The sequence below is a fragment of the Nyctereutes procyonoides genome, unplaced genomic scaffold, assembly GCF_905146905.1.
Source record: "Nyctereutes procyonoides isolate TBG_1078 unplaced genomic scaffold, NYPRO_anot_genome, whole genome shotgun sequence".
Lineage (NCBI taxonomy): Eukaryota > Metazoa > Chordata > Mammalia > Carnivora > Canidae > Nyctereutes > Nyctereutes procyonoides.
Genome location: NW_026575136.1, coordinates 18322214 through 18343352, shown reverse-complemented (window position 1 = coordinate 18343352; position 21139 = coordinate 18322214). Strand labels below are relative to the sequence as shown.

At 38.3% G+C, this 21139-nt stretch overlaps 1 protein-coding gene across 1 annotated transcript in view; it reads right to left on the bottom strand.

Moving 5' to 3' along the window:
- Positions 1 to 21139, bottom strand: part of LOC129495456 (netrin receptor DCC-like) — a 735527-nt gene that overhangs the window by 74507 nt on the left and 639881 nt on the right. The window contains exons 22-23 of the mRNA XM_055302992.1: positions 20984 to 21016; positions 4823 to 4888 (exon numbers count right to left, since the gene is read on the bottom strand). Of these exons, the coding sequence (XP_055158967.1) occupies positions 4823 to 4888; positions 20984 to 21016 (99 nt within the window). The remainder of the gene's footprint in view (positions 1 to 4822; positions 4889 to 20983; positions 21017 to 21139) is intronic.

Below are 21139 nucleotides of genomic sequence, written 5' to 3'. Positions count from 1 at the left end.
AAGAGTACAGAGTCAAGAGTACAGAGTCCGCGGAGATGCTTTTTCAAGACTAATATACCTCTAGTGTTCGGGTAAAGGGAGGATCTGGCCAGGGAGACATGAGTGGCCCAACGAGGTTCCTAATACCTGACATTGGAACACTTTTTTTTTTTTTTTTCTCAGAGCTTCTCAAGGGAGCCATTTACCTTGGAACAACCTTTGGGGGATGGTGATCTAGATCAGTGGTTTCTAACTGGAGAGAGATTCTGCTTCCCCAGGGGAATTGTGGCAAAGTCTAGAGACGATTTTGGTTGTTACAACATGGTAGAGGGGAAATACTCCTGGCATCTAGTGTATGAAGGCCAGGGATCCTATATTGCATTAGGCAGGCCCCACAACAAAGAATTACCCAGTCTCAAATGGCAATAGTTCTGAGGTTGAGAAACCTTAGCTTAACACTTTCTATGTTCAGATGAAAAACTGAGACCCTGAGACTTTAAGTGACTTGATTCATACACTCCTAATCCCTAGCAAAGTCATTTTAGAACCTGGGGTCGGGATTAGTCTGGGATCTTTAAAATCATTTGCCATAAATAATAGTGGGATAGTAGGTAGGCAGAGCCTCTTGTAGACTAGGCCTTGAGAACCTGCACCACTCCAATTATCTATCAGGGAAACAACATGAAGTTCTATTTCTGGACTTTTTCTTTGACATTAAGGTGTTGGTTCAATGTCTTATAATAGCTTGCCAGCCTCAGAATGGTCATTTCATGCAAATTTGGAAGACCTTTAATGCAGACTGCATTTAGATTAGTCAAAATGTTATAGAGGTTTGAAAATAATAAAACAAAATTTTTCAAAAGTAAGGGGCAAATCATGACCTTTTGTCCTGAACACACAGCGTAAGTCATGTTTTACAGAACACCTAATATGACTCTGAATATTTACAAATTAATTAATAATATTGATTTTTTTAAAGATTTTATTTATTTATTCATGAGAGACACAGAGAGAGGCAGAGACACAGGCAGAGGGAGAAGCAGGCTCCACGCAGGGAACCCAATGTGGGACTCGATTTCAGGACTCTGGGATCACCACTTGAGTCAAAGGCAAATGCTCAACCCCTGGCCACCCAGGTGTCCCAATAATGTTGATTTTTTAAATAATATTTCACCAAGGCATCCTAGGAGTTAGCTCCTGTTTCTTTGTAAGGGAACTGAGAGTGGATCATGTGTCTGGAACACTGGAACCTATCAAACTTAATTTGGTTTTTAAAGGATGGGATCAATATAACAACATATGTGTAGGGATTGTAGATCTCTTAGCCAAAATTACTAATTTCACAAATTACAGGAAGAACCACCGATGAAAAGAAATTGGTGGTTTATCTTCCCCAATGAGAAAAGCAGGACAAAGTAATTGTCACCACTGTTGTTCTAATTCATACAAATATAAACTACAAGATCACATTTTCAGAAGTTGAAGATTTTTCTACTTTAAGAATGTGGACCATAAAAATGAATGAACCATAAAAGTAAAATACTAGCATATTGGCACATAATAGTTTTGATTCTACCTGCCATCAGAAAATTATTTAGGATGCCTCTTCAGTTTCCTCAGCTTAATTAAGGGCCTCCAACTACAAGAGTAAACATGAACTATAGCTTTGTTTTTCTTTATTTGAATTCCAAGAGTGCATTTTTAAGACAGTGGTGCCCAGTAAGAGAAAGTAAGTGAGGGGATCCCTGGGGGGCTCAGCGGTTGAGCATCTGCCTTCGGCCCAGGGTGTGACCCTGGAGTCCTGGGATGGAGTCCTGCATCAGGCTCCCCGAAGGGAGCCTGCTTCTCCCTCTGCCTGTGTCTCTGCCTCTCTCTCTCTATGTCTCTCAAGAATAAATAAATAAAATCTTAAAAAAAAAGAAAGTGATTAGTGAGGTCTAAATTTATTTGCAACTAGCCTGAGGTATCCTGACAATAAGCCATATTCTATTATAATTCTTTGAAGGATGAATCCAGGAATTGCAGGGAGAGATAGGAAAAACTTTGAAACTCTGTCACTCAAGAGGAGCTGTATGAAATTTTCCTTGGTTATATTTAATTTTGCAATGAAAAATATAGGAGGCTTAGTTAAATTTCAATGATCTCTAGTTGCCTTTACACATGTACCTTGAGATGCCGAAGCACATTGAGATAGAAATTCTTTGTAATATTTTCCTCTCTCTCATATTTAGAGGCAATTAGAAATGATTCAAATTTTACTGGGCCTCCTGTATTTTGAGTTGCCAAATTTGGGATTCTATCTAAAATTAGAGCTCTTTAGGGTGTGCTGTTTAAGAGAAAACATTGTTCTAGGTCTGCGGCTTACACCTGCTCCACCTTTAACACACGTGACCACAGCTTAGTCGATGGTAGAAATGGTGAAGGGACAATTTCTCCTTCTCAATGATCCATTCTGACTCTCTCTTAATTCCCTGGTGCTCTGTCTCTTCATAAAACATCATTTTGTGCCAGTACAGATAGTCATGTCCTTAGCCGTGGATGAATTCCAATTTGAAACTCTCTGTAGAACAGCATCTGAAAATCAGCTCTGCAGGATGATTCTAAAGGGGAGGATGTTCGTTCCTGGCATGGACTCCAAACCTAGAACCTCGCTATCTAAGGCCAAAAACACTGCAGTGTTGTTTCCCCCACACAATTTCAACAATGACCTTCCTTTACCCTCCCAAAAAATCCCTGGAGTTTTTCTCACTTTCTTGCATCTTCCAGGAGTGTATTTCTCTGCCTTACCCACCTGGATAATATTCCCTCTTCATTTGTTGCTCCTGTGGGGGGCTAGTCTTCAGTCTGTGTGCATAGCTCATAGTGAGCTCCCTGCCTGAAGTGAGGACTTAGTAGCATTTTTAACAGACTGCTTGGATGCATGAAGTGTGTTTGGCATATTGTTGAGACTTGAGATAAAATCTGAAGCAAAAGGATGAGTTGATATAACTTGCACAGTTTTGGGAAGGGAACTACCAACCACTATCTAAACCTATTTAAGGAGTATGCTCTTGGTCTGCTTTCAGTACCAACACATCCCTCTTCTCATCTTCCTGCTGTGAGCTCTCCAAAGTGTCCCTTGTGAATCTGAGAGCCTGGAAACCCCCAGAAGTAGGTACTAGCTAGAGCAGGTGTCTAAACCTCAAAAACCTATAGGAGACATAGTGTTACTTAATGAGAGAAGAGGATCTTTGGACAAGAGAATACAAAGTGGTGAGGATTACGGTAATGTGGAAGGAGCATTCTGGATATAACCTAAGCCAGTTCTGATTGGAATATATTTAGGAAGCTTAAATGTAAGAGATTATACTTGTCTGGTTAAGTAAAGTACATTATTAGCAGAGGAGGGTACGCCTGGCAATTAGAAGAGTTGGCAGGTAAAAATATGTTCCTGAGTCCACCACCAGCCAGAGGAGGGGATACTGAGTCTTTAACTGGACGATCTGGTCTACTCCATAGACACCTGTGTCCTTTTCGAGAAAATAGATGCATTAGGTTAACATAGCCTATAATAGGAAATAACCACATAACACTCCCATATTCTGATTTCTCACCCAGCAAGTGACTTTTAGATAGCAATTTTGGCTTCTCATATGGATTTTTTTTTAGTAGGAGACCATTCAAATGAATATTTATCTCTTCTGTAATAAAATTTCTCATGAAAATCTTCTAAAGTGATTATATACATATATTGTGTTATTTTAAAAAAATAAGATATTATACAGCAGTAAAGTTAAATGAAAGATATTTGTAAATACATGGATAAGTCTTAAAAAGACAATTAAGGATGAATGCAAGTTGCAACAAGATACATATTGTATGATGTCATTTCTATAAAGTAATAAGTATGCATAACAATATAACATTTAGGGATATAGGTCTGTATAGTAAACACCACATTTGGGAGCCTGGTTACATCAAGGAAGAATGGAGGAAATGGTGGAGAGCATGTGATAAGTCAGAGACATATGAGAGATTTCAACCGTATTTTGAATATTTTATATCTTCACTTTGCTGATGGGCACACAAGTGTTCATATTTGTATTTTGAATATATGAAATATATTTATAGTAAACCAAACCAAACAACAGCAACTGCAACAAATTTTTTACAAACCTATAAAAGGAACTTATCATATATACATCAGTCCCTTGGGAGTTTGGCTAATATCATTGCATTCTCCCATAGTTTCTGTTTCAGCAAAACGAAGGACAAGATCCTAGAAGACAGCTCCAGCACCACCCCGCTGCTTCTGTGCAGTTCAGATATTACCTTTGTCTGGTCAGTGCCAAAGCATGGGAATGACCCATCAGAATGAGCAGAAATAAATGTTTAATCTTGAGAGTGTAAAGAAAAGTTAGCAGTAAGTGCTAGAGGATTCTAAAGAGTAAACTCTCCAGGCAAAAGGTCGCAATGACTTCAATTTAGGAAACCGATTGGGTTTAGTTGAAACTATCTTAGCTATCACCTCTCTCTCATAATATTGAAATTTTGGAAATATTATAAATACATAAAACTCTTTAAAATCTAGATATTATATTGTTAACAACCCTGCATCATTTATAAAATTTTCCGTGCTTAAGCTTTCCTGACTGTTTTGGGTACTTGTTGACTCTCACTGGTATCATCTCCTGGTAGGATATGCTACAGGTTTGCTAATAACTTTATATTTCTATTATGTCACTAAAACTCTAGGTCTGAGGCTCTTAACACGTTTAGTAAGTAAAATATTTGCCTCAGACTCTCTAGAATTAACCATTTAATTAATATAACAAATCCAATAGAACCTAATTGATAGACTTACCATTGAGAGTGCTTCTATCAATCAAATTTGTATCAACTGGCCAAAAACCTCCATCTCCATGACGACCTGTTTGTTGGAAAAACATATCAGAATGTTATTGGCTCTACAGCATGAAAGCACAATGAAAGAAAACAGACATAAATAATGAACATCTTAAAACACACAAACAACTGAATGAGGTACTTTGACCACCTCAAAGAAAGGCTGAAAATATTAATCCCAGTATACTTTGTGAGAAAATGTTATTTTCTATGTGTGAGAAAAAATCCATCATGAATATAGGCTCTTTTAAACAAGCTAATTCAATTTCTCTTTGAAAAGTCGTCCCCTAAAAAAAAAAAAAAAAAAAAAAAAAAAGAAGAAGAAGTTGTCTGTTCTCTTTTTTTTCCCTTCTAATCTTGCAAAAATTGTCCCTAGAAGGTACAGCAGTGGCATGAATCTCAACATTGCATTACTGAACATCTAAGAACAGAAGGGTGCAGGTCATGACTCCTAGAGAGGCACAGCTCCCCTCTTTCATGCTGGAAGAGGTCCATCCATCTGACATGACTTTGTGGCAAATTATCATTATTACTCAACAAGGGGACAGCACATTTTGTCTTATAACTGGGTTTTGAGGAGTCCTTGTGGTATGTGACAAACAGGTGCCTGGGACTGAGATATTAGATGGGGAATAAAGAATGGGGTTATGGCACAACACATAACCATTCTGAATAGTTCTTACAAACACAGAGGGAAGAAAGAAAGCTTCTTTAGTATCACATTATTGGAGACACTGCTTTCTAGTAGGTGTGCAGCAGTTGTAAAAGCGGTACTTAAGAGAATTGAGCCAGGAAATAACCAGAATTGTAGCATCCTCCAGATTTAATTAATGGTGTTTCACCACAGGTAACACCTTTCTCTATTGGTACATTTGTAGAACTGTAATTATTTTATTAGATTTTGAATTCTAGAAGATCTATTAAGTTGACAATTTATAGGAATGCATCTGGGAGTTGAATTTATATGCAAACACATACAAGAATACAGATAATATTCCATTTATTCACTTCAGAGTTATTTCTGAAAGCAGTTATAATCAGTGGATGACATAAAGGAAGCCCACTGAGGCAGTTAGCCATGATAGCATAGGTCGTTTGCTCACATGCATTGATTTTATTTTTCTTCTTTTTCAAAAAAAGATGTTTATATATTTAAGAGAGAGAGAGAGACAGAGAGAGAGAGCACAAGTGAGAGGGGCAGAGGGAGAGAGAATCTCAAGCAGACCACCCCCGAGTATACAGCCCAGTGCAGGGCTTGATCCCATGACCCTGAGATCATGACCAGAGCCGAAGCAAGTCAGACTCTTAGCCAACTGCATCACCCAGGTGTCCCTATTTTTCTTCTTCTTTAAGACTTTCAAGTCCTGCTCTTGTGACATTGTTTGGCATCCCAAACATGCCTCTTGCTAACACTTTCCCAAGATCTCATCATTTTACTTGCAAATCAGTAGTGAAAGGACAACTTAAATCTTGTTAACAGACTATACATTCCGCATTTTAAAAATTCGTTCCATATCAAGTCAGAGGTGAAGTGAGGATGTTGAGCTTCCGACAAGCAATGCTTACATTAATCCAATCACATCATATTCTGTTTTCAGTAAAAATTGGTAAATTTAAAATCTGCTGGCCAGTAACTGTGGATGTATATAAAGCAGGAATTAGGATGGAGGCTACCTATGGGGAAAGGCAGGAGGGAAGCAAATGAAATAATCAGCAATTGTAAACATTTTGGTGGGCTGAATAAAATGTGGACAAACCTTTTCCCAAATACCTTGTTTGTGTGACTCTGATGTATTTGGGGTTTCTTTTATTTTTTTTTAAAGATTTTATTTATTTATTCATGACAGACAGAGAGAGAGAGAGGCAGAGACATAGAGGGAGAAGCAGGCTCCACGCAGGGAGCCCGATGCAGGACCCCTGGATCATGCCCTGAGCCGAAGGCAGATGCTCAGCCGCCCAGCCACCCAGGCGTCCACATTTGCAGTTTCAATGAACAGAGGATAAGCTTTGCCCATGGGACATTGTAAGATCTATGTTGGAAGAAATGATGTGAGACAGGAAATCTGTATGAATATTAAGATAGCTTTTCTCACACGTAAAAGCAACTAGATTGCAAAGCACTCAGCCAAAAGAGATGCTAACAGTCCCATCACTTAGGCCAGTAAAGCAATAAATGATTCCTGGTGGGAGTAATCCTGTATTGGCTGGAAATTAGGTAAATACTCTGTGGAGGATTTTCCTTTTCCTCTAGCATCCTGACAAATGTCTTTTTAATGAAGTTTCTCAGTCTCCCAGCTAGTTTGTGAGAAGATGCAAAAACAAGCCCACAAGCACATCCATACATTACTCAGACGTAAAGCTCTATGGGGATAGCACCCCCTGGATTTCGCGAGGCTATTGATTACACTGTGAATTTCAATAGGACGGAGAAAATCAGATGTCCTATGGTTAGAGTTCTATGTCAGATAAAGGAATTCTGGAAATACTTCCTAAATAAGAGAGGGCCACCTAAAACTTGACCATTCTACCCACACAATCTGGTGTATTGACATTGCTTCCCTTTTTGTTGGCTGTAATTAGATTGATACCCCAAAAGAAAATTAAGTAACACTTAACCAACCCAACAGAAAGTACTTTAAAGAAATGTGATCTCATCAGCAAGCAAGATTGGATTTATGGTAATTTAGAGTCCTTGAACCACTTCAGTAAGGAAACACAAAATTCATTTCTGGGATATTGGTGAGGCTGGGGATCTTTTCATCTAAAGACGTGAGAATAAAATTTTAACGTTGTGCTCTGGTATGTTTCTGTTCTCTAAAATACGTCTTTTAACTTCCAGGAATGCTTCCTTTGTGGGGAAATAATAAACTAGAACAAACAAACAAGACTCTCCCATTGTTCTAAGGCAAGAACCACAAAGTTGTCAAATGAGAGGACACTGACGACCAAAGAGGACACTGAGTGTCATTGCTTGCACTTCAAAGCATTTTTAAGGGCTTTTTGATGTGGATCCAATACTGGAAGTGTTTAGTTAATTTGGTTAATTTCATAAGCACTGATGTAGGGAAATAGAAGATGAATGAGATTCTGCAAGACGGAAAAGTCAGTTGATGCAAAAGTATAAAGTCCTATCTGATCCCAAAGGTGGAGATCAGATCAGATTTTATTAGTGGAACATAAAGTTGGTAATAATTCATTCAAGATTTAGTGAGGGCCTACTAAATGCAAGACATAGTCCTAGATCCTCAGGGAAGTGGTAAGATAAAAACATGGATTAGGTAAGGATCCCGCCCTGGCGGACCGAGTCGGTTCACTGTATCTCAATCCTATATAAGATCTTAAGCAACTGCAGATGGTTTTTAATTGGTGCCGACTTTATAGATTTAAAAATAAGTTAGCCTATCTTTTACTATAAAATTACTATTAGTTTTAATTACAATTTTTTTATTTGTCCAGTATTGTTAAAAGAACTACATGCAAATAAAAATAATGCATTATTTTCAGTCTTATGTGTTCTATAGTTATATTTAGCTTAAAACTCCCCAATTTTCTTTGCATACTTCACTAAATCTCTAACATTTTTCGAAATTAAAAATTTCCCCCCAAATTTATCACATTTACACATAACATTTGTAGAAATAATGTAATAAATTTCAATGAGTACTGTTTTTTTTTTATTCAAATAAAACTCAACATGGTTCAAAAAGGTGGGAACGGGCAGTTTTTCTTTTTGTCTTTTTTATAGAATTAGTAGTATCAAGACATTATGTGACAGTAATCAGAATGTGCTTTGTGAATAAAATATTAAATTCTGCAGAGCCTGAAGAATTCTTGTGTTACTGTGTACCCATATTTTCTTAGTAATAGAAATGAGGGTGAGGAAAGGATTCAAGATGCTAAATAAATTCATATATCGTTTAACCAACTAGGTATTTTATCCAATTTCATCCAGAAATCACTTTTCCAGAAGTCACTTCTTCCAGAAATTTTTGATAATTAAAACATATTTTCTACTTTTCCTTAGGATTTGAAACCAGGAAATGGCACTTTCAGAAAGAACAAGAAAACAAATGAATCTGGGATGCCTGGGTGGCTCGGTGGTTGAGCCTCTGCCTTGGACTCAGGGCGTGATCCTGGGGTCCTGGGATCCAGTTCCACATTGGGTACCCCGCAGGGAACTTGCTTCTCCCTCTGCCTGTGTCTCTGTCTCTCATGAATAAATAAATAAAGTCTTTAAAAAAAAATGAGTCCATGGTTAACTTTGAAAAAAGGAAGTGTATAACTATTTTAGAGTTACTAGAAATTATTTATATATTTCTAAATTTATTTTGTATAGGTACCTATTAGATATGATCAAAACAGAAATTTCATGTTCCTCCCCTTGATTTGCATTTTTACAATATTATAAAGTATAAAGTCATTTAAAGAGTAAACCTTTATATTTTATTTAAAGGACAGTTCTCATTAGGAGACTTTTTTTTTTTTTTTGGCAAAAGACATATGCTCCCTTGGGCAAAATTTGAAACCTCCATGATTTCCCTACCATTTGTTCTCTGGATTGAAGGGAAAAGTGGGCAGAGGTAATACGAAAAATTCTGTGCTCCAACAGTGTCATTATTTATACGTACCAGCAGTGCAACTCCTGTGATCTCCCTGTAGGAAGTGTGCTTATCATGATATTTCTTGGTGTTCACCAAAGTGACATGTATACTGTGTTCTCAATGCTTGATAAGAGACTAACATGAGTGAGAATGCTCAGTGTTATATTATTAATATGAACAAGATCTTAAGTTATAATTATTATACAAGTTGTTTTCCATGTTCTTGTCCTTACATATCACTTAAAATATCATTTTTGTGTGTGGGTGTATGTGTGTTTGCTTAAAAGGAAACACTAATGTTTACATTAAAGTCCATACTCTTAGCAGTCATGGACAGTTGGAGTATAACTCTCGGGATAAAAATAATTTATCAGCACTTAACAAAGATGAATTTAACTGGGATTTCTAGAGTGTGGTTTTCTGAGTAGATGTTTACAAGTTCAGGGGCGGGGGGGGTAGTGGAAAATTAATTTACTGAGGACATGGAGAAAACTGGATGTAGTAGTTCTGATCTATTCTTTAATTTATGTTTCCTGAGTGGGGATAAGAGAGGGTCCTCCAGAATGGCACCCACACAATCAATCCTGAGGAAAACATATGGTCCATAATCTAAATCAAATGAACAGACTGGCCATCTAACAAACATTCAATATACAATCTCCCAAGGATGCAAAGCACTGAGGTATCTTCTTGATTGTAGAATTGGTTCTCTGAAAATAATTCTGGTGATAATGATGGAAATTGAATTGATTTTGTGTCCTGCGTACCAGTGGATAAAGGATATCTATTAATGACACCTGAATACAGTTTTACGGTCCGATACACAGATCATGTGGAGATCTATTTTGAAGCAGATGATTTTTCAGAGGCTGGAAAAGTGTCTAAGTGATCAATTTATCATGCAGTGGATAATCCTGCTGACTTTGAACAAAGGCATCAGGATATCTAAAAGCCAGGAAGCGAAATCATAACTCATGCCTAGGTTATTTCAAACATATATTAATGGAAAAGAATTAATGAGCTCTCCTCGACACATTGTTTTCAAGTAAACATGAAAGAAAGCCCATTGATTGAAAGAAAATAGAACATTAACTACTTCATATGTAAGGGAAGCTAACGTGCCTGCTGCATATTGAGGCTTGGTGCTCAACAAATCCTTTTTGCTTTCCTTCCTTCAAAATATCTCCTTATATTTGTCACCTGTGGCAAGTCTAAGAGCAATAATTTTTGAGAATGGTAATGTATTTGGTGACCTACTCTGAGTAGACACAATGCAAGAGAACCAAATATGTGCTTATTCATCTTTTCCTTGACCATGAGAAGGACATTTTTTTTAGAGTTCCAACTTCTAACTTTATGCAATAAAATATGGACATAATAGACTACAGTGAAAAGCAAATTCAGTTTTAAAATCCTTAGAGATCAATCTAAAATCTAAGATTTTTTTCACATACAAACATCATGAATTGGGTGACCACGTAGTTATGAAAATCAAGCCACTTTAAGAATGAAAGAGGATGCTATTATCAATTTTGCCTGGATCTGGGTATTAATCAAGACACTGCTGGACAAAATGGAAATTATAGTCATTATGGATGCAAATAATTTAAATAAATGAACCATTAATTCCTGGCTCTTGGTTAACATCAGTTTGATTTTAGGGCCTGACTTCCTGAAGGAGATGTGTAGTTTTTTGCAGTGTGACAACTGACAGGTGGAGAAGAGTTGCCTGGGAAATGTCTTAAGGTAGGAAAAAGGTTTGCAAACTTTGTACTCTTCTTACTTTGCAAACACCAGAGTAAAACAGCACTATGCCACACTAACTGATACCTGGATTCCTGACATGATGATAGATATCAGCCAATGAGAAGAAAAGAAAAAAATACACACATACATATTAATGATACAGTGATTGTGGGGTTTTCTCCTCCCTCCTTGCACGTCTTCTTGCCCATACTGTATCTGGAATAATGGCCAGTATATGAGTCTAAGATACCACTTTTAGGTGCAGTCTTTCTTTATTATTTTTTTTTAATTTTTATTTATTTATGATAGTCAGAGAGAGAGAGAGAGAGAGAGAGAGAGAGAGAGAGAGGCAGAGACACAGGCAGAGGGAGAAGCAGGCTCCATGCACCGGGAGCCCGACGTGGGATTCGATCCCGGGTCTCCAGGATTGTGCCCTGGGCCAAAGGCAGGCGCTAAACTGCTGCGCCACCCAGGGATCCCCAGCCTTTCTTTATTAAAACCTAAAAAGCCTCTTGTTTCCCTAAACATGGGCACTCTTCTGGAATGACTGTATCTTCCCAAGAGCTATCTCATTAACCAGACTAAAACATGGAGGATGAAGAAGAATCTTCCATGGATTATAAAGGAACAACTGTTCTCAAAAGCCACTGAGTGATCATGAAAGTCTCCCCTACCTGAATATCCACAAGCTTATCCCAAAGGCGGTGTGAGATAAGTTTGTGTCTGAGTGAAATTGCCAAGCAATGCAAGGAGAGGGAACAAAAGAGCACAAAAGCTTTGTCTTCTCCAAGTGGCTGTATGTCAAGACGTTGCAACTACAGTATGAAAACACTAGAATATCCAGGTCACAGGAGTTGCACTGCTGGTACATATAAATAATGACACTGTTGGAGTATACAAGTTTTTCATTTGTGTATCAGCTCATGCTACATCCAACTAGTCAACAAATGTATTGAATGGGTCCAGTGTTCTAAGTACTGGAGATTTAAAATGACTGTTGCAAAGGCTCTTAAATTAGTGAAGGGGGAGGGACGCCTGGTGGCTCAGAGGCTGAGCATCTGCCTTCAGCTCAGGGTGTGATCCCAGAATTCCAGGATCGAGTCCTACATCGGGCTCCTCGCAGGAAGCCTGCTTCTCCCTCTGCCTGTGTCTCTGCCTCTTTCTCTCATTCTCTCTCTCTCTCTGTGTCTCTCATGGATAAAAAAAATAATAATAAAACCTTTAAAATAATTAGTGAGAGGAGGAAATGTTGGATAATAATAACTGAATAATAGCTGAAAGTTTTAAAAATATTATAAGTAGGTACCACAATGGAAAAACAGGTTGATAGACCATTTATGCTTAGTAAAATGATGAAAGACTTTTCAGGGGTGACATCTGAGTTGAGGATTAAAAGATGAGTAGGTCAGGTAGAAAGAGTGACTGGGGAAGCTTTGAAAGACAAACAGACATGAAATAATAAAACTCCCTAGATGTTCTACCGAAGAGTCTAGAATTTATCTTGCAGAACACAGAGGTCTATTGCAAGTATTTTATGCAGAAAATGGACTCAATTAAATATGTACTTTAGAAAGAGCACTGTGGCTGAGTGTGAAGAATAAATTATGAGAGACTACTATAATAAGTAGCACGAGAATAATATTAATTATGAATCCACAAGGCAGACATTATTAGTTCCATTTTATAGGTGAGTAAACTATGGCTCGGAAAGACTAACGAGTATACCCATTTTAAGTGGCCGAATAGGTCTGGCTCTGATGATGATGATTTTACCATTAGTGGGTGAATTCATAAATAAAAGAAGGACTGGGGAGAGAGTTGGACAGAAATTCGAGCATCTCTCAGAGTTGATCCTGGTGTGTGAGTGTGAAGGTTTAGATGTGGGAGTGTGACTTGAAGTAGTAGCTTCATTTTCAAGAAGACACAGAACACCATAGACTTTGGAAGGAAAAGGAAATAGTTCAGTTTGTAACCATGCTGAGCACTGGGACCAGTAAAGGTGAGAGTTCAGAAAAGGCATAGCAGAAGTGGTCAAGAAAGGCTAGGAAAACTCTTCTAAGATCAGGGATACTTAGGCCCTATTCCTAGTCCACATCGTCCTTTCCTCCCTGTCCCACACTCTCATGCCCTCCTTCCCCCAGGGAAGCAAGAAATGATTGGAATCAGCAGGCAAGATGGGGTTTGCAGGTTCTGGATCCAGGTGATCCATGCTGATCCTCAGTGACCAGTGTAGATAGTAGATACTTATGTGCTGAAAAGTCGGAAAGCCAGAGAACTGCTGTGTTAGAGCAGAGGGAAAGAGCAAAAGCCTCACCAATTCACCTCCCTCTCTCTCCCCCTCTCTTCCTCCCCCTCTCTCTATCATTGTGCATTATTCTGCACAGAAGTACCCTAACTGTCCTCTGAATACATCTTGCAAACCTCAGTCTTTGAACAGCTTCTTGGCATCTTAATTTTCTAATTCTAGGATTTCTCTAAGTAAAGGTTCAAGTAATCTTTCCCTCCACAATCACTTGTGTTGAATCAAGTTCTACTCATATATTAAAAGTCCAGTCTTGGGTGTAAGAAGTCTTTTCTGCTAATTACCAATAGTGACTGCCCATCCAAAACCCTATAGTAATGATACACATATGAGAAGGTACCACTGAATTTCACATTTAATTTTTTTAAAAAAGATTTAATTAATTAATTTATTTATTCATGAGAGACATACACACACACACACACAGAGAGAGGTAGAGACACAGGCAGAGGGAGAAGCTGACTCCATGTAGGGAGCCCAGTGTGGGACTCAGTCTCGGGACTCCAAGATCACGACCTGGGCCAAGGGCAGGTGCTAAACCACTGAGTCACCCAGGGATCCCTCACATTTAATATTTTTAATGTTGGGCTGGGAGTATTTATATACTCCTCCTAAACACATTGCACACTTCTTGAAAATGGATCCCTGGAACTGTACTTCTTTCTTATGCTTCGTCACACCCAGCAAGCTATCATAAGTGAGTCCTATTCCTTTCATACTTCACATTTGAAATTTGAAAAACTTATCCACAGCCAGTAGTTTTGATTTTTTTCTCCTTTCTGTATTTAGAATTATAAGCAGCCAGAGAAATGCAAGAAAACTAAATTTTCTGCTAACAAGAAACGACAGGGTAGAGATCAAGAAAAGTGCACAGGAGGTCAGAATCATCTACAAGTGTGACCACCATTTCCTCAATCAAAGAGAACTTGTTCTCCTGTTTAGCTTTAATTTAATAGATGAATATTGAAGACATTTTTACCTTATTGGAAAAATATTAACATCCTCCTGAAGATCAGTAACATACACAATATCCTCAGCCCTGGGCACTATTGCTTTTAGGTCTCCAAACAATACATTTGGTCAGATGGAAAAGTCTTTCTTTCCAGATTATCCTGTGACTATTTCCTCAAAGATACGTGTCATAATTCAGTTCAACAACTGCTTACTGGGCAACTACAATATGACAGGTTCTCAATTAGAGACTGGGAGGTGGGGATGACAGTGTGAATTAGACCAGTGCTCTGCCAGCAAGGAACTTACAACCTGGCCCAGAGGTTGGGAATATAAACAGCAAACTAAAAGAAATGAAGAACAGTGAGCAAGGAATAAGTTGGGTGTTATGTACATATAGAAGAAGAAAAAGATTGGAAAGGTGAGAAAGCGTTCTTGGAAAAAAAAAAAAAAGCAGAATGGGAAAGGGAATCTTAAGAAATGAAGACCTGACTCGGTTGAGAAAGGGAGAAAGTACTGTGAAAGCTAAGAGGATGGTACCAGTTAGAGCATGGAGCTGGGAAAAAGCGCCTTTCCCAGAGTGATTTATACATTTTTGCTAATAGGCTGTGATGTATGTGGAGGGATGGACTAGTCTTGAGGCTAGAGAAGAGCAGTTGGGGTCTTGATGTCAAAGAACTGACTATTCCATTAGCACCAGTGAGCCATGTTTTGGAAAGAACTAAGGAGGCCGAGCCCAGGTCTAACAGTCTTGGGCAGAAAATAAAGTCAGGAGCCTGGTATCTGGCTAATGTCTACAGCAAAGGACGTTAAACAACAGAGTGGTTCTTACCAAAAAAAAAAAAAAAAAAAAACCACGTTGTTTAAGAAATCTTTTTGAGGGCTTGTTAACAAAAACGTCTATCTTTTGGGTCTGAGAAACTCACAATTATGCTATGAATCACATCAATTCTTAAGAGTACTGAGTATGTGTTTTCTTTCAAAGTTATGTATTGAAACATAAAAGCTCCTGAGAGGTTGATTTAGGCAGCTACTTGACTGCTTGCTGGGAACACGAGAAGCACCTCAACACTTTATCAAAAGCGCCGTACTCATTTTTCACCCCTACTTTTACACCATAATCATAATTTATAGAATTGCAAAATTTTGGACCTGAGAAAAGCATAGGCGAGAACAGCTCTCTCTCAAAGGGGTGTAGCTGCAATTGAATAATAAAGTAGTTGAAACTACACACAATAATAGGGTAAAAAGAGGTTTTAATTTTCAATTAAACAGCTCCCATCAAAAGGTGCTAAAGGCTTCAATTTTTCAAACAGCACCCCAGCTACTGTAATCCAAACTCTGCAAAGTCTGGATTACATTAACTAAATTCCAAGCTTGACTAGACTGCCTTGAAAACCCTATTTCCTTGAAATTGGAAGTAATTAATGTTCTGTTTATTCATGAGATTAAACCCGCTGAGGTGTAGAATGGCAGGTGTAGTGTTAAGTACTTTGCCTGAATACCCTACTGAGGAAAGACAAAGAACTTTAAAGTAGGTGAGGTATGATGATGCCATCTAGGTTTTTCTTTCTCGATAACAAAGTAGTGACCAATTAGCTCACCGTGTTCCAAGCAGTTACATAGTGGTTAAGGGCAGAGACTCTCAAATTAGTTCACCTGGGTCTGTATCTTGGCTTAATCTCTTATATCCTGTGAATGTTAGGGCATCTTTGTGTCTCATTTTCTACATCAGGAAGGGTGTGATGAAGATACAATAGCACACGTACAGTGCACGGAATGACTGACGCATCCCAGGAATGCTAAACACGTGAATGCTGCACTATGTGAAGATGCTGTGCCTGGGCTTTTTTTCAAATCCTAACATCCATCTTAAGGTTTGATCATCTGAAATCTTGAAAAAAAAAGGTATTTTGAGCTTAAGTCCTCATTTTACAGGTGAGGATGCTGAGAGATGTCAATCACTTGTCCCACAGAAGGTCACAGTGGCAAGGCAGCATGGAATCTGGGGTATTGGATCCCGTGCCACCACTCTTGGAGCCTTATCCAAGAGCATTATCAGCCCTTACCATGACTTAGAAGTGACTAATTCTCCCTCCCTCGTGGGAGGGCAGTTCTCAGCAGGCCACCTGCATGTAGAGCTAGAAACCGGACCATGAATTTCCACCTCCTTTGTAGCCTTGGTGGTTGGTTTATTATTTATTTATTTATTTATTTATTTATTTATTTATTTATTTATTTCTCTATTTAAAATATTTATTTATTCATGAGAGACACACAGAGAGAGAGAGAGGCAGAGACACAGGCAGAGGGAGAAGCAGGCTCCACGCAGGGAGCCCGATGTGGGACTGGATCCTGGGATTCCAGGATCATGCCCTGGGCCGAAGACAGGCACTAACCTGCTGAGCCACCCAAGGATCCCCTCCTTGATGTTTCAGATCACCCCTCTGCCAGCTATGGAGAGTGAAAGACACTTGAGAGTGCTTGAGGCAAGCATTTCCTTCCTGATTCATCTCAACGATGACACTGACCATCTCATAAAGGTTCCTGCCCTCCTTACGGTACCATGACATGGCCCTAGCACCTACTCCGATGCCCCAGTGGGCAGACATAGAAACACATAGGACCTTGTGTGTGGTCATTTGTGCTCATGCGAAGGATTACTACTTTTTACACATGGACACCTCAAAATGGAGAACAACATTTGGGGGTTAAACAGAAGGATGTAAAACAATCCTTTAAGATTAGAAGGTTGATCTGATCATCGCTTCCGAAAATTGGTCACATCCTATAGTCCCAGCTATCCTCCACTGCAGCCCCAAACAGGGGTTTTTATCAATGTTTCCGTGAGAAACTCTAAAAGGCTTGATGGGAAGAGACTTGAGAGAGCCGGCTCTCCCTCTGCCACGTGAGGAGGACGCAGCAAGAAGACACCTGTCTGCAAGCCAGGCGAAACACCCTCAGCAGAACCCAACTCTGCTGGACCTTGGTCTGGGCCTTCCAGCCTCTAGAACCGTGACGAATCGATTTCTGTTGTTTAATCCACCCAATCTGTGGCATTTGGTATCAGCAGCCCGAGCTAAGACACTGGAAGTAGCACCGTCCCTCTGTTTCCCAACAGAAATGACTATCAGGATCACAGACTTAGTGCTCTGACTTCCCGCTAATAAGATGACCCCGGAGTGAAAGCTGCTCTTTAGGCTATTCCCAGAGCTGAGGGAGGGAAAGCTGATACTGGGAAGATCCCCATACACAGACTTCAGATACAGCAACCTTATAAATATTTGTTGAACATGAGCGTGTGGTTGTGTATGCATGCGTAGACATGCCCACACACATGTACCTCTGTGCTTAAGAACTGGGTTTGAGTCATGGCCTTGCTGCTTACTAGCTGCATGTCTACAGACAAGTCACTGAAACTCTCTAAGCTTCAGCTTCTTTACTGCTGACATGGGACCAATTATATCTCACAATTATAGCAGCGAGGATTAAAATGAGAATTCTGTGAACGGTGACAGTGCTAGGGCTTCACAAGAGTTCATTTTACCACCACACACGTCCACATGCACGCAAACAAATCGACAGGGTTCTTACCAAAATATGAAAAAGAAAAAAAGAAAAAAACCCCAAAACGCAGCATTTCTATGCCCTCTGCGCTCACTTCACATAGCCCATACAATCTCCCTGTCCTAGTTGACCTTCCTAAAAATTAAACTCTGTGGTTAATCTCTAAAATCTCATGATTACCTTCAAACTTATTGGCCACTTGTGCCTGGAAGAGACTAGAGAAAAAAATTAGGATGTGTCACAAGAGATAAGAGGCTGCAAAAAAAGGGAACTACAGGATAGGCTGAGATTAGAGAGATAAGGAAATGCTAGATCTAATCAATTTATAATTATACAAAGGGAAAAAAAGAGTTCAATGTAAATTTTCTATCATTTTCAAACTACTACTGCTATGATTTGGAAGAAAATCAAATATAACTGACTTTTTGTTTCCACATTTACGTACTTCATAGTTTCTTGTACTTCTAAGAAGAAGTAATTGTGACAAAAGTCTGCAGAGATACTTCTTTAAAATAATCAAAACTTTTCCTACTGTCTTGCATGTAAATTAAATTTGACCTCTTGTTTTCCTATTTAGGATTCATCTTTGCGAGGTTCACTCTGACCCAAGGTGTTGAATTTTCTCTCAACATAAATTCAGCTCCTGTCATAGACGTAACAGTGGGATCACTTCACCATGGGAAGGGGCAAATAGGTCTAACAGTGGGCACAGTAAAACATCTTCAAATGATTTGCTTTGTGCTAAGAGCGGAATCATGCAGAACAGCTTTTTCCTCTTGTTTTCATCAATCTTAGAAGGATCTTCTGGGTTATTTTTCTTCTACATGGTCATCAATGCAGAAGACTGATTTTGTTTACAATGAGCTTTTGATGGCCAGTAAATTTTATATGCTTTCTTTGTAGGAATTTAAAGATCTTATTTATAACCACTAAATTATCTACTGTCAGTTCCTCTCAATTTTACAAGTGATTTGAGTTTGCTGTGAAATTTAGAACCTATCAGTTTGAACAACTGTATACCACCTGTGACTGAACAGTCACCAAGAAGTATAATATGTGCCAGAAACTTTCAAGTGGTATTGGATGAAGAAAAAGAACAATTGCCCAAATTGTATTAAGAGACTCAACCACTGGTGATAATTCTTGGAAATTCCTTTTTTCCCTGATAACAGATCTGATTTCACTATTGATATGAAAATCAGAAAAATCCATGGAGACTGTGTGATCAGAGACACTGGGCAATAATTTATTTTCTTTTCTTTTATAAAAGGACCAATTTACAAAATATATTTTTAGTAACTTAAAATATTAAGCAAAAACAGCTGAAAAATAACAGGAAAATCCATTTATTCAGAAACTTGGTCATATCATCGTCCAAGTGGCTAATAATGTAACATTTCATCTGGTTCGCTGACTTTAAATTTTTTTAGGAGGTATATTTTCTCTCTCTTTATATATTTGTGTAAATATAATTTCAAACATTAGGAATTATCTGCCTGTGGAAGTTCCAAATTCATTTAAGTTAAGAAGGCTATGGGTGGTTGTTGTAATTCTTTTTATATGAAATAATAAAGCCACTCCTGCTAATTAATTATTCCAGCTTTGGATCTGGGCAGCACTAATATTTAATATACCTAAGTGAATATAAGCTAATTGATCAGAATTCATCATTAACAGTTTCCAAATATTACCATTTAGTAGATAATTGATCTTCCAAAAATATTTTAAGTGGAAGTAAGCAGGAAGCAATTTTAGGTGATTAATGGAAATGTTAACTTTGGGTAGACATTTCTGTGTACTGTTCATTTTTATTACTTCCATGTGTGAAATCCTGGCCGTGTTCTCTGAAGCAGAGGCATGATGTAAGGACCCAGAGATAAATCAGAATATAGAATCATTAAATAAAATACTACTCATGTATTCAACTCAGGTAGACATGAGTAGTGAACCTTCATATCCAAGTGCTTAATATTAGAAAGTTAAAAAAAGTATTCTTGTTGAAAAGAATGTTTTCCTCCAATCTTACAAGATGGTCCCTTCTGAGACATGTGGCCTGCAAGCAGGTTCTGCTGACGTAGATTGTCCAAAGCAGGAGACAAACTACACAAACTGTAGACTCCGAGCCAACAAATACTGACATTACCAACTACAACAAGTTGCAAATACTGCCCGGCTCCCCCTTCTTTAAGGAATATAACATGATGAAGAAATATAGCTCATAAGCTATTCTTTTTCTCCTGTGGAATTCTATTAATTACCTTTAGTGTAAAAATAATTTATCAGTCTGCAAATCATGGTAATAGCAAATTCTTATCTACCCGTGAATTGATGGATAACTCTTATTTATTCACTTTCCTTTGCCTATTTCTCTACATGAATCAGCTTTTAGCAAAGGAATGGAGGGAGAATAAAATACTGAGTCAAACCGGCATTTGATTCATGGAATGAAAGCTTTCTGACTTCAAAATGAACAATAGCAATGCCTTAAAAAAAGTTGTCCTAACTTTGTTTTTATTTATTAAAAGAAGCTCACTGTAGATAAAAAGCACACTTGATTTATGGTTTTTCTCTGTAGAGCTACAGAACTTTAATCCACAGCTCATGAAAGGGTGTAAGAGCAGCTTGAAAATTATGCTGAGCTTAATTATACTTAATGTGAATTATTCAGAAGTGCAGACAGAGACTAAAAATTTATTTCATACAAAGAAGCTTGACATTTTAATTGGTCCTTCAGAATAGAGACAAAACAATTTCCTCTCAAGAAAATTTACATCTTCCCCAACAGACCTGCAGCTTCAGCCAAACAGAACTTCATTAACAAGATTAATTATCACGCCAGTGTCTGCTTCATCAGGAGTATGGCTCAGGTGAGAAAAGGAATACAAAATAATGACTGACATTTCTAACAGAATTGATTCAAGGAGAGAAAAGATGACAGATTGAGCCACCATACCTTGGTCATTAGCCATTTTGTCAGGGTGTTCTACTGTGGGGGAGAAAGAAATATTATTAGACATTGACACTTCCTACAAGGAAGCTGACACTTCAAATCGACAGTTTTGTTAGCAAGTTTTCATATCAAGGCCAAAGCCCTGTTGAAATAAAATTG